This window comes from Vigna angularis, chromosome 2 (assembly GCF_016808095.1).
Source record: "Vigna angularis cultivar LongXiaoDou No.4 chromosome 2, ASM1680809v1, whole genome shotgun sequence".
Classification (NCBI taxonomy): Eukaryota; Viridiplantae; Streptophyta; class Magnoliopsida; order Fabales; family Fabaceae; genus Vigna; species Vigna angularis.
Window position 1 is genome coordinate 28,174,132 of NC_068971.1, and position 13,201 is coordinate 28,187,332.

Below are 13,201 nucleotides of genomic sequence, written 5' to 3' on the forward strand. Positions count from 1 at the left end.
TCACGGTGTCTCATTGGACAATTCAAAATTTAATACAAACAATTAAAAGTTTAATTCTTTGTGTTAAATCTCAAATGGGAACTAATTTTCACTCAATGCTTAACTATTATTTATACTACAAATATTTTAAAAATTTAATGAAAAATAAAATGCCAAAAATTATAATAAAAAAATGTCTAATATAAAAACCATAATGAAGAACACAAACATAACCAATGATACATACAAGACACATGACACAAAGTACAATAGGAAACTAAAAATTATCTCCAATAACCAATCAGTACATTAAAATGTATGAAATCCAAGAAACCAACCTTCTTAGAGGGATTGCAGATCATTGTCAACGTTAGAGAGTGGGGAGTCGTTTTCAGCAATGAAGAGTAGAGGACTCGTCGTCGCCACCGATGGTTAGTGTGAACTCCTCGTCACTGTTGTTGGAAGTGGTGGAACATACTCGCCGCCGTGTTGGAAGTGGTGGAGCTTACTCGTCGTCATTCTTAGAAGTGGTGGAGCTTCAAGTCACCTTTAAAAAGTCGCTGCTTCAGAAAAACACAAAATCAATCGATCAAAACTCAAAAAAAATTCCAACCAAGGTAGTGGATACACATATATTTGAGGTAAATGACCCAAACTGAAGTTTGTTCTTCCTCGCACTTGACAACGAAATTGTTGGTTCACATGGAAGAAGAAGCGCAAATAATCAATGTGGCTCTAGTTAGTTTTCTATTTTTTTTAAGATAATATGATGTCAAAGCAAATAGTGTCTGACGTCTATTCTTCAAGCATTTGACACCTAATGTGTTTAGATTTTCACTTCAGTGCTCAATATTTTACTAAAATTAACACATTTAGATATCGGTCCACTAACCCCCGACGTCTAAAGTGGAACTTTAGCAATCGAAACATTTTTTTCAATTAATTTTTTAATGGTTATTGCAAAGAATATGATGTCGATGGGTGAGATATCTGACGTCTAATTCGATGTCTAAGAGGAGATGACGTTAGTGGAAAAGGTAACCAACGTCTAAGAGGTTATTTTATTTACAAAAGTATCATTTATCATTTTTAATATTAGTTGTTTTGTTAGGTGACATTGAATGTGTGACGTTAAAACAAATTTTGCACTAATAATTTTAATGTTTTTTTTGTGTTTTATAATAAAGAAGCGTTCAATTCATTTATAGGTTTCCTTAGTTAGTTTTGTATGTAAAATATATTCCAAAAAAAAATTTGTAGTTGTATTATAGAATATATGAAAGAGAGAAATGATTTAAAGGTTATTTTTCATATATATAGATATTAGTTATATATGAAAATTATTTTTAAAGTCTTAATAAAAAAATAAAATCTAACTTAATTTTATATATTAACTAATTTGTAAATGAAATTTGGATTTATTTTATTATATATTAGTTTTATCTCGTATAAATTCGATATAAAGTTTATATTAATTAAAAATAAGATTAAATTAATTATTTTTTAAATATAATTTTGTAAGCTTATTAAGATGTAATCTAACAAATATTCTAAAAGAAGTGTTTCATCTCTGCCAAATTACCACCATCATCTTTTTCTTCTTTTTTCCATTCAATGCGAGACGGCTCTTGTGTAAGGAAATGGGAAAAGCTCGGAAAATATATTTGGCATTTCCTTGTATATCATATATGAACTCGATTTGAATGTATACATTGATGATGATACTGATTGTTTGGAAAGTAGTTCCCCGGGTTTGAAATTTGAAGATATCGTGTCATTTTTCTGAATGTTTTAATATGGGAAATTAATAAACTTCCAGAGATTCTCTACAACAGCTTGGAAATTTCCCTGTGTAGAGAAAGTTAAAAAATCCCTTTCTTGAGCTGCATAAGCACCCATTGAGTTTTCTTCCAGGCATATTCTTACAGTTGTTTTATTTGTGTGGTACCGTTTTGACGGATAATGTAAACTTGGAAAAACTGACTATATTATTATCGAATGAGAAGTATGAAGAAGTCAAGGAAAGGAGATCACGAAATGAAGGTGGAATATTTCTTTTATTAAGTGTCTCACTGTGTGGTTCTGTGTGGTTATTTGTCCTCGAATCTTTAACATGGTCAAGGGTGCTTCCATGTAGATAACAACTTCTAACTTGATTAAGAGTGTAATTTTTTATGGTTGTTCAAGCTTTAGGCCTATTAGCAAAATGTAATTTACTAAGTTCTTGATACAAAAGAAAAAAATACATACATGCATATCCAAAAAGAATTTACTATTGTAAACAGCTTATTTAATTTTATTCAATATGTCTCGGTTTTAAGAAAATCAAAAACTTATTAAAACACGGTGTATTGAGGATGTTTAGGCTTCAGTGCTAATAAAAATCGAAACATTTACACATTTCGACTTTAGTTGTCTAAGAACCTGATAGAAATATCCTTTTTTAGGTTGGGACAAAGCTAAAAGGATGCAATGGAGATAGTCCCTTGAAGATGTGTGCAAATGGGAAAGGATCATCAAGGATAAGGGCTGAAAAATGCGGAAGCTATGGTGTTGTAAGGCTAGAAGCTCAAGGCCATATGTGGTGGAGAGGTGGTGGTATGTTGTTTGAAGGCTCAAAGAGATATTAGGCCAACGCTAAGACGAATTCAGATGACTAGAGGGACGTCATGGGTTGCTCTAGTCTTGATCTTAAGATGAGTAGTATGGCCAAAAATGGGCAGCATAACTTTACTCAACATCAAAGATGATTACAAAAGAATCTACATAACATATCAATCATATGAGTCCAAGAGTTTCTAATTTTAATTGAGATTTTACTTTAATTAAAGTTAAAAACTTTCATGTGATTAAATGAGTTTTTATTAATGAAAATGTACCTTGATTAAAGCCGAAAACTTTAACAAAAATTAATCAAGAATTTACTTTGGTTAATTAGTTTTTTACTTGATATAAGAGGTAAAAAAATAGACATGATTAGTCATAGTAATATTTAATTGAGAATGCACTTTGGTTAATTTATTATGATTAATCTACAATGTGTCTCTCTTTTAATTCAGAATATACTTTGGTTAATAGTTAGAACATCAATAAATTAATTGAAAATTTACGATGATTAATTTGAAAATCCAAGACAATAATTAATTGAACAATAATTTTTAGATAACCAATGTTGAATCTTATTTTGAAATAGCAATGAAATCAACATATTTTCTTTATCATTCCTTTTATCTTTAAATATTTTTAAATTTCTTTGTTTCTATCTTTTGTTACATTGTTCTTTAATCTTTTATTTATCTTTATCTTTTTAACATTTTTACTAACCTTTTGTATAGTTTTTATAAGAACTAATTTGTTAAGAATCAATTATGTGTTCGTTAAGAATCAATTAACCTTTATACTTTGTTGCCTACTATCTTAGCAATATTGAAGTTGTTATAGTTTAGTAGTGTTAATTTGAACATTGAGGTTTTTACAAAACAATGTAGTGTTTACTTTACCCCTTGAAAATACATTTTGTGTTAAGAAATAACTTAGCTCTAGGAGCTTGTTTCAAATCATACAACACTTATTTAGTTCTTCATCAAACTACAATTGTCATTTGAGTCCCTAGTCCATGAGTTGTCTGTTACCCCCTCTAAAACCAAGCCTTATTTGTTTAGCCCACTTAATATGGATCTTTTTTAAAAGCCCTAGTGAGTTGAGGTAGAGCTGAAGTGGGATTGGCCTCCCAAAATTAAATTAATTCATTCTTAATATACTTTAAGTTATTCTTTTCATTTGCTTTGTAATCCCTATCCAGCAATTTCGCATGATATCTTACTAATATCATTTTTCTTCTTCACTTCAAACATCTTTTTGCAATGTTGAATGCCAAAGAAAAAATATATTTTTAGAACTTTATTTCACAAGGGTAAATTTTTTATTTTCTAATAAAATAGAGGTAGTTTTAATAAAAAGTAGTGTAATATTTATTTTGTACAGAATTTGTGAAATGAAAGTTAATTTATATTTGTTTCTAATAATGAAAACTTATTATTCCTAAAGAATATATAAATATTGATTTTATAAAAATTATTCAGAATAATTTTTTAATTATAATCATATTTTAAATCCATAATTTCATTATTTTGAAAAGTTGAAAATATAATATATATTTAGTTTGTTTAACTTAAAAATAATGTAATTTTAAAAGAAAAAAAGTTCAAAATAAGTCATTTTTTATAATTCCAAAAATTAGTTATATTTGAATACAATCGTAAAAATACATTTTTATTTTAGTTATAAAAGATTATATATAAATAAGTTATTAACTTATTTTTAGTTTTAACATCTAAAATATAATAAACGCAATTCAATTTAAAAACAAATGGTTTTTTATTCAAAAGAATCATCCATAAAAAAATTCAAATAAGTGATTGATTTTGTAAAATAGTGCTAATATGACATAAATATTTTTGTATATTAAAATTGAATAAAAATAGACACAATTTCATAAAATAAAATAAAAAAAACTAGATGTTAATACAATTGTATAATTTGATTCAGGAATGCGTAACTAGTGAATATGATTAAGTTCCCGAATCAGTTAAACTAATATGTTGTTTAATTATAAAACTTTTAAATATAATTAGAAATTAAATAGTTAACATGTTAAAAGAAAGCTCATGGATTGACCTTGACATAAGACTTTATGGATATTTGATCCTGTAGACTTTTTTAATAAAGGACCTATTTTTGGTCCTATGAACTTTTTTAGCCCCAAACTTAGGATCAAGTATTATAAAATGAAGTAATTTGACAAGTCCACACCAAACAACCTTATATTTGTGAACACCTTTAAAATATAGTTAATCTTGACAATTTCATTATCCTTCCTCTTCATGAGTGCTTAAAACTCTTTTCCCAAAATATAGAACCTGTAATTGTATCACTATTTTGAAATCAACCTTTAATTGAACGTGACAAATTTCAATGTTACAATGTTGATGAAAATATCATAATGAAAAGTTGCTTATGTAATGACAAGTGTTTTTTCTTTCTTTACTATTTATTCATTAGAGCTTTTGAGTTGTGATCAGAGATGATAACAGATTAGGTCAGATATGGATAATCCTTATTTGTTATCCAACTTACAACAAAAAATCTCACATATTACTCGTTAGATAACCATTTAAAAAATATTCTTAAATTTTTTAAAATTTGTAGGTATCTATGGATATTCACAAATATTTAAAAAAATAATTTATATATTTTTAAAATCAAATCTAAATAAAATTATAAAAAAATATAAAATATAATATAAATTGCATTTTAATTTTAATTAAATTTAACCCAATAAAATATAAACTAAATTTTAATTAAATTTAAACTAATAAAATATAAATTAAATTTTAATTTTTTGTGAATAATAAATATTCGCATAATATTCGTAGATATTTTTGTCATTAGTAATAATAGATATTTTTGTATTAGGGTTAAGTACGGAGTTTGAATACTCTCATCTTCCATCCAAGTTTTATACATATTTGTTGTTTCGAATTAGAAAAAGATAAAATAAAATGACTCAAGTGAAATTTGCAAATTACTATTGCCAATATATGTAACATTAATTACCGGTGACATAGAATTCATAGGGGTGGCAGTTCCAAGACAAGCTCAATCTGAAATCACTTTCATATGTGGCATCAACTAGCATAGCTACACTACTAATTCATGGTCTTCCGTTGACATTTCTCCAGCCATATTCTTAGTTAAATATCTTATTTCATACGTTGCTTCTTCTTTTTTATTTCATACAAAATATCTCTATTAACATAACATTTCTAATATAAAAACTTAAGAATAAACCTCTAACTATAATTTTTCCCAACTTAAATCAGCTTATTTGTAAGTCAATTTATAACTTTTTTGTCCTTACATCATTTCTTTAATTTTTATTTTACATATAAACCAATTTAAATTCATAAAAAAGTTCAGTTTAATTATTGTTCAACGTATTCATGAAAGAACTTTTATAAACCAATTATCAATCTCTTTCAAATCTATCATATGTCGTATATAATGGTTTATAGGATGAATGAAAACCAAAGGAAAAGGGATAAACAATAAGAGATTATTGGACCAGAAGATGGAAAAAGTCAGAGGTAGGGCTTTTATTAGTACTACTGTTCAACATTTTCATGTTGAGCATTTTTCAATGGGAAGAAGCTCTCCAATGTCACTCATTACCTGCATCTTTGTCCTGCAATGGTTAACATGGTCAAGGGTGCTTCTGGCTGATGAAAGAAGCCATTGCTCAAGTTCCATAATGAACATAGGTGCTGTGCTTGATTTGAGTTCACAAATTGGAAAACATCAGAAAATAGGCATGGAAATTGCAGTCCAAGACTTCAATCGGTCCAGTAGTTCCAAGCTGGATTTGAAGATAAGAAACTCCAATGGGAATTCAGCTCAAACAGTTGCTAGTGGTAACATTAACTTTCACTTCTAATTTTCTTTCATTAAATTTTCTTTCATCACTTTCATTAACAAGTATTGTCTAGGTTGCTTAAACTCGTTTCTTTTTTTCATAATTTCAAGACTTTCTGGTAAAAGTAAAAACTGGTAGGCAATATATTTTCCTTTATTTCTCTTATTTAATTATAATTTTTTTTTATCAAAATAGTATGTTAAATTATTCTTATTAGTTTTTGGACATAATTTTTAAGTATTAGAATCTAAACTCTAGTTTTGATTATGATAATAACGGTTAAACTTTCTTGTAGAAGGAATTAGGGAAGAATATAACTAGATTAATCTTTTAACTATTAGAGACTAAAGTTCTTTTTGGGCATTTTATCCTACACTTCAGATATCTCATTCTCCGTTTTCAAAATTTCAAATATTTCTCTTTTTATCTTTAATAAATATTCTTTTAACTTTTTTTTCTTTTTATTAAAATAATTTGATTTTGAAATCCAATTCATAAACTATTTTAAATTTAAAATTTAATAATAATTTAATTTGAAATTTTAATATTATTTAATATATATATATATATATAATTTTAATATTATTAAATAAAAAAAACTTAAAAAAAGTTAAAAAAATATTAATCGTGCTTCAAAATCCGTAATATATATTAACGGATATCCATTTACAATGAACAAATTCTTTTAAAATTTTGTTTTTTATTTTTTTATATTATTATTTTTTATTTTTTATTTTCATTATTATTACTTCTATTTAAATTATTTTTATTTTTATTTTTCTAATATAATTATTATAGTGATATAAATTATATTTTAATAATTATTAAAATGTGAAAATATATTAAATAATATTAAAATTTTAAATTAAATTAAAAAATAATTAAATTTAAATAAAAAAAATTTTAAAAAAATTTTCTTCGATAAATAATTATTTTTAAAAATTTTTTATTTAAAATTTAATAATTATTTAATTTGATTTAATATTTTAATATAATTTAAATATATTTAAATATATTAAATCAGACTTTATATTATTTTTGTAATTTTATTATTTTCATTATTATTATTTTTAATTTTATTATTTTATTTTTATTTTTTAATATAAAAATTATAATAATAGAAATTATATTTTAATAATTATTAAGATATAAACATATATTCAATAATATTAAAATTTTAAATTAAATTAGATTATTATTAAATTTAGAATTTAAAAATAAAATTTAAAATAATTTATGAACCAAAATCAAAATCTTTGAAAAAGTTGGAAGTACTTATAAAATATTGGAGGTGGAAGATGAAACATCCAAACTTTTTGTCAGAGCTAATTCCTCAAGTATATTGGAATAATAATGTGTGTTTGATTTGGTTTGACGTTTAGAGTTTTGGGTTCATGTTTCGCGTACGAAAAAAGTAAATACTAAAAATAATCAGTTCAAATGTAGGTGTACACCAAAGATAAGTGTTTAAGTTGATTTGATGCGAAACCAAATATGCATTTAAATTATCATAGTTTAGTCATGTCATTCATGAGTTGACCATGTAAACCATATTTGACATCATTACTACAAGTGTAAGAACAAGAACCAATCTTCAATAAAATAAAATAGGGTTAAAAATGTTTTTAGTTCCTAAATTATTGGTCGTTTTTTGTTTTCGTCCTTTTTTCAAAGTAAGGTATAATTTGGTCCTCATACTTTTTGAAACGTTCGTTTTAGTCTTCGGAATTTTGGTTTTAGTCCTCATTTGTTGCTAAATGAAGACCAAATTTTTAAACAGTGTTTAGTTTTCGAGGACTAAAACGAACCTTTCGAAAAGAATGAGGATCAAATTGTATCTTACTTTGAAAGAGGGACGAAAACCAGAAACGACCAATAATTTAGGGACTAAAAACATATTTAACCCAATAAAATATGGTTGTAGAATTAAAATTTATGTTTTTCGGTCTAGGAACTAATACTTAAAATAGTGTGAACTATTCGTACTAAATGAATGGTTTAACTAAATTTGTACAAATGAAGCATCCTAACACCATTTTCTTTTGATAAATATAGCTATGGATCTCGCCCTAAGCAAGCAAGTGCTAGCCATCATAGGTACAATAACACACAATGAAGCAACTCTCGCAAGTGAATTTAATGACAAAGTAAAAAATATTCCTATCTTGTCTCTAATTTCATCTGTAACCAGAGCAGAGCAAGTATCACCTCTATTGCCTCACTTCAACCAAGTGGGATATAATATTAACCTTCAAATGCAATGCATTGCAGCCATTGTAGGAGAATTTAAATGGACAAAGGTGACAGCAATCTATGAACTTGATAACAGGTTTTCCTCTGATCCTGGGATCCTACTCAACCTCTCCTATTCTCTTAGACTTGTTGGTTCTGAGATTGACAATCATGTAGCTTTGCCTCCATTGTCCTCTCTATTAAACCCAAATTCTAACATTGAAAATGAGCTTAATAGGCTAAAAAGCAGGAGTAACAGGGTCTTCTTGATTGTGCAATCTTCTTTAGAGCTCGCTAACCTACTTTTTGAGAAAGCAAAGCAAATGGGTTTAATGGGAAAGGGTTCTGTGTGGATTATCCCAGATGGGATTGCTGATCATCTTGATTCAGTTAACCCGTCTGCTATCTCTAACATGCAAGGAGTTATTGGATTTAAGACACCCTTCTTGGAAACAAGCAAGGCATTTAGACGGTTCAAGTTAAAATTTCGTAGAAGGTTTGTCTTCGAGTTCCCGGAAGAAGAGAACATTAACCCAAGTTCCTTTGCACTTCAATCGTATAATGCAACCTGGGAAGTTGCTCAAGCTGCAAAGGAATCACAAGGGAAGTTAACCCTTGAACAATTATTAAAAAGTAAAATCTCCATGAATGAAAAATTACGGCAATCACCAACCCTCAGCATAATTAACGTGGTAGGAAAAAGTTACAGAGAGTTGGCATCATGGTCTCCCGCATCAGGTTTCTCCAAAACCCTTGTTACAGAACAGATGACAGAGATGAACACAAACAGTGCTTCAAGTGGAGTTTTGAGCACAGTTTATTGGCCAGGAGGCATACAATTTGTTCCTAAGGGATGGACTCACAACACCAAAGAGAGGACATTACAAATAGGAGTTCCTGCAAATGCTGCATTTACTGATTTCGTGAATGTGGAATATGATATTAAGAGGAACAAAACTTCTTTTACCGGATTCTCAATTGATGTCTTTAAAGCAGCTGTTCAAACTTTGCCTTATAATTTGAATTTCTCGTTTGTTCCCTTCGATGGATCTTATGATGAAATGGTAGGCCAAGTCTACAATAAGGTATGGTAACAGTCAACTAGTTTTGAGAGTTAATGCACTGGACTTGCTGATTATTGTATTATGGAATTATATAATTACTTTTACAAAGTATACTATATAAAAGGGAAACTGAAAAACTCAGTCTCACTTTTCTTATTCTTTGAGATCGACATTCTCAAGATTCTGTTATATCTTCTTCGGATGGTGTTTTCACACAGTACCAATGCATCTAAACAATTTTTTTCTCTTAACAATCTTATTTTGTATTTTTTCTGTATACTTGATCTATAACCCTTTCAAAGTTTACATTTTTATTTGAATGTTTAACTATAATGCAATTTAATCATATTAAAATATTTTTAATTTTAAAATTTAATTGGATAAAACCAAGTAGTTATCCTATACAGTACGCAAGTTAAAATACTAGATCTTGTACAAACCCCATGTTGTTTCTTCCTTCAATTTTTATTGTCTTTTAATTTTGTTGCCTTTTCGTAATGCAAATCTAAACTTTTATTTCTCGCTTAGACATTGGATGCTGCTGTCGGAGATACATCTATAATGGCATACAGATATCATTTAGTTGACTTCTCACAACCGTATGTTGAATCTGGCATTGATATGGTGGTTACAGAGCAGTCAGCTAAATTAAAGGAAACATGGCTTTTTTTACAAGTCTTCACAAAAGAGATGTGGTTAATGATGGCAGCATTACACATTTTTGTGGGACTCGTCATATGGTTGATCGAAAGGCAAGTTAATGCAGAACTAAGAGAGTTCGGGTCCATGCTTTGGTTCTTAGTCACCGTAATATTCTTTGTACAGAGTAAGTCCTCTAACCAAGCGTTTTAGTTAAGAGTAAAATTTCATAGCTGCTATATAATATCATCACTACGAGGTTGTAATGCTAGAAAAATTGAAAGATTTTATCTATCATAAACATTAATGCTAGAAAGAAAACATATTAAAGAAATATATGCAACACAACAATAATTCAACGTTTCAGCTCATCAGACAAGATAATCACATTAACAAAGTATTGCAATACAGTGGTATTAAATAAGATTAAACTATATGAATGATCAAATTATGCATAAATTCATAAAAACATAACTTTCTAAAATGAAACATTTTAAAATAAAGTTGACTTTTTCAAAATCATTTGAGTTAGTAAAACAGTAACACTATGTGGTCAGGGGGTAAATTTAAATTTGCCTTCAAATCCGCTAACTGGCCTCTTGATTTGACAGTTTACTGGAGCTTATGTAGTAAAGAGTTTAATTGCGAGTTAATTAATTTTCACTGCTTAGATTCATACAATCTTATAGAAATATGTGATTTCATGTTTCTAATATTTAAAGGAAAGGGAATCACTGCTAATAGGCTTAAAAGGTGTAAAAGAAAGATGTACTCACTGGTGTCATGACATTCCAGATTTTCTTAGATATGATTTCATTAGGGAAGGTATTCTCAACCTTACTATTGTTTCGGTTCTTTAGTAGGTTTTGGTATAGCCCTCCCACTCTTTCGTAGTTTTCTTTATTTTTATGCTATTTGGGTACACTGCAAATGATTGACATAAAATAAAGTGTCAACCTAGTTGGGATCATACGTTATATAATGATATACTTTTTCATACTCTATATTTGATTAAAAAAAAAATAAAGTTAACGTGACAACCTTGATCAACATCAGATAAAGACCACCAAAACTTCAGCTAGCACTAAGATACCGTCGCATATCTTTGTCCAACTTTTGTAACATTTTTCATACGAACATTTCCAAACTGTAAAACTAAGAGGCAAATGAAAAATGTAGTAATAGAGACACATTTGTCAAAATCCATGTAGAGATATCCCTATTTCATCAGCAGTATTCACTATTGACTATATAAAGAATATGATACTGAACAAACTTTTTCAATCACATGTCTTTCTTCCTCCTCCTTATTACTAATTCTAAATTCTATTAAGCAGGAGAACAAATTAGAAGCCCCTTGGCTCGAATTGTGCTGGCACCATGGTTATTTGTGATCCTCATTGCAACTAGTACTTTCACAGCAAGTTTGACATCTATGATGACTGTTTCACAACTAGAGCCATCTGTGTTAGATATGCACACCCTTCGGGAAAAAAATTATGTAGTTGGTTGTAATGGAAATTCGTTCATTTTGAAGTATTTGACTGAGGTACAAAAATTCAAGCCTGAGAACATTAGGAAAATTAAGTCTATAAATGATTACCCTGATGCCTTTCGGAACAAAGATATCGAAGCTGCTTTCTTTATTGCACCTCACACTAAGGTCTTTTTGGCAAAGTACGCATGCAGGGGTTTTATCAAAGCAGGGAACACTTTCAGGCTTGGCGGCTTGGGTTTTGTGGGTATCTCTCCTTTTATTCTCACCATTTTATGACACGTTTGGCAGCATTAAAAATTAGGGTAATTGTAAGGAAAAGTTGAAATTGTAGGGTTATGAAAATTTTCTTATATATACCAATAGTCAAGCACTCATCATATGCATTTCTCCAATTTTCTCTCATACCAAACTTAGCTTACGAGATACTGCCACATTATTTTTCAAAAATGATTTCCCTATTTCTGAAGCTGTTCTAATCAGCATGTTGATTTTGGTTGTTTGATTACTTAGGCATTTCCCAAGGGTTCAAATCTGGCTACTGACATATCCGAAGCATTGCTGAAAATAATAGAGAGTGGACAGACCGAACAACTAGAAAAAGATATGCTAATGGTAGAAGTCAATCGCAGTTGTCCTACTTTAGAGAGCGAGAAAAAAAATAGGTCATCGACTGGTTTTCAACCTTTCCTTGGCATATTTTGCATCTGTTCTATTGTTGCTATTCTGGCATCGTTATATAGTATGATTTGTTGGTTGATGAACAAGGTAGAGACCTTCACTAGCTACATGCATGTAAGATTGACACTATTAGGGAGAATGCGGAGATGCACAAACACAGTTTTTTTCCGGGAGCTGCTCAAGACTTCAATCAGGAAGTGTAAACCCGACACAGTAACAATAAATGCAGAGGAAACAGTCATTGATAGTCAGCATAGTACAGTAGTTATAGATGCAGTATTGGCTGCTAATGCTTCCTGACATACTAATTTTTCAAACTGCAGTAAAAAACATTTCACTGCAAAGCATTTAAAGGATTTAGACTCTCATTTTTTTTTTTTGTTAATACTGCGAAAGTATGATGTTTTGAGGTATAAAGATGTTTTAATACAGAATTACTAGAGTAATCCACGAATATAGTGGAAGGAGATAATTCATTTTTTATAAATTTAAAAGAGTGGGTTTCAAATCCTATGTGTCTCTTTCTTGTTAGTTTGTGTCTTTTCTTTAATCTATCTCCCCCTGTCATCCACAAAATAAAAAAGGCATTTTAGGAGGGATGTGTGAAAGAATTTCTATGCAGCTTATTTGAACTAATGA

General features: G+C 28.7%; 1 protein-coding gene across 1 annotated transcript; it reads left to right on the forward strand.

Annotated features, from left to right (window-relative positions):
• Positions 1–8,448: 8,448 nt before the first annotated feature.
• LOC108327462 (glutamate receptor 2.5-like) lies at positions 8,449–12,862 on the forward strand. Its single transcript, XM_017561158.2, has 4 exons — positions 8,449–9,768; positions 10,276–10,573; positions 11,724–12,124; positions 12,395–12,862. Exons 1-4 carry the CDS (start codon positions 8,509–8,511, stop codon positions 12,860–12,862), a joined length of 2,427 nt encoding a protein of 808 aa, XP_017416647.2. The 5' UTR covers positions 8,449–8,508.
• The last annotated feature ends 339 nt before the right edge of the window (positions 12,863–13,201 follow it).

Bases quoted from the DNA above. Each gene is read 5' to 3' on its own strand.
- LOC108327462 (XM_017561158.2), top strand. From the start codon at position 8,509: ATGGATCTCGCCCTAAGCAAGCAAGTGCTAGCCATCATAGGTACAATA. The intron at 10,574-11,723 runs GTAAGTCCTCTA...TCTATTAAGCAG, and splicing joins CGTAATATTCTTTGTACAGA to GAGAACAAATTAGAAGCCCC. The intron at 12,125-12,394 runs GTGGGTATCTCT...TTGATTACTTAG, and splicing joins GGCTTGGCGGCTTGGGTTTT to GCATTTCCCAAGGGTTCAAA.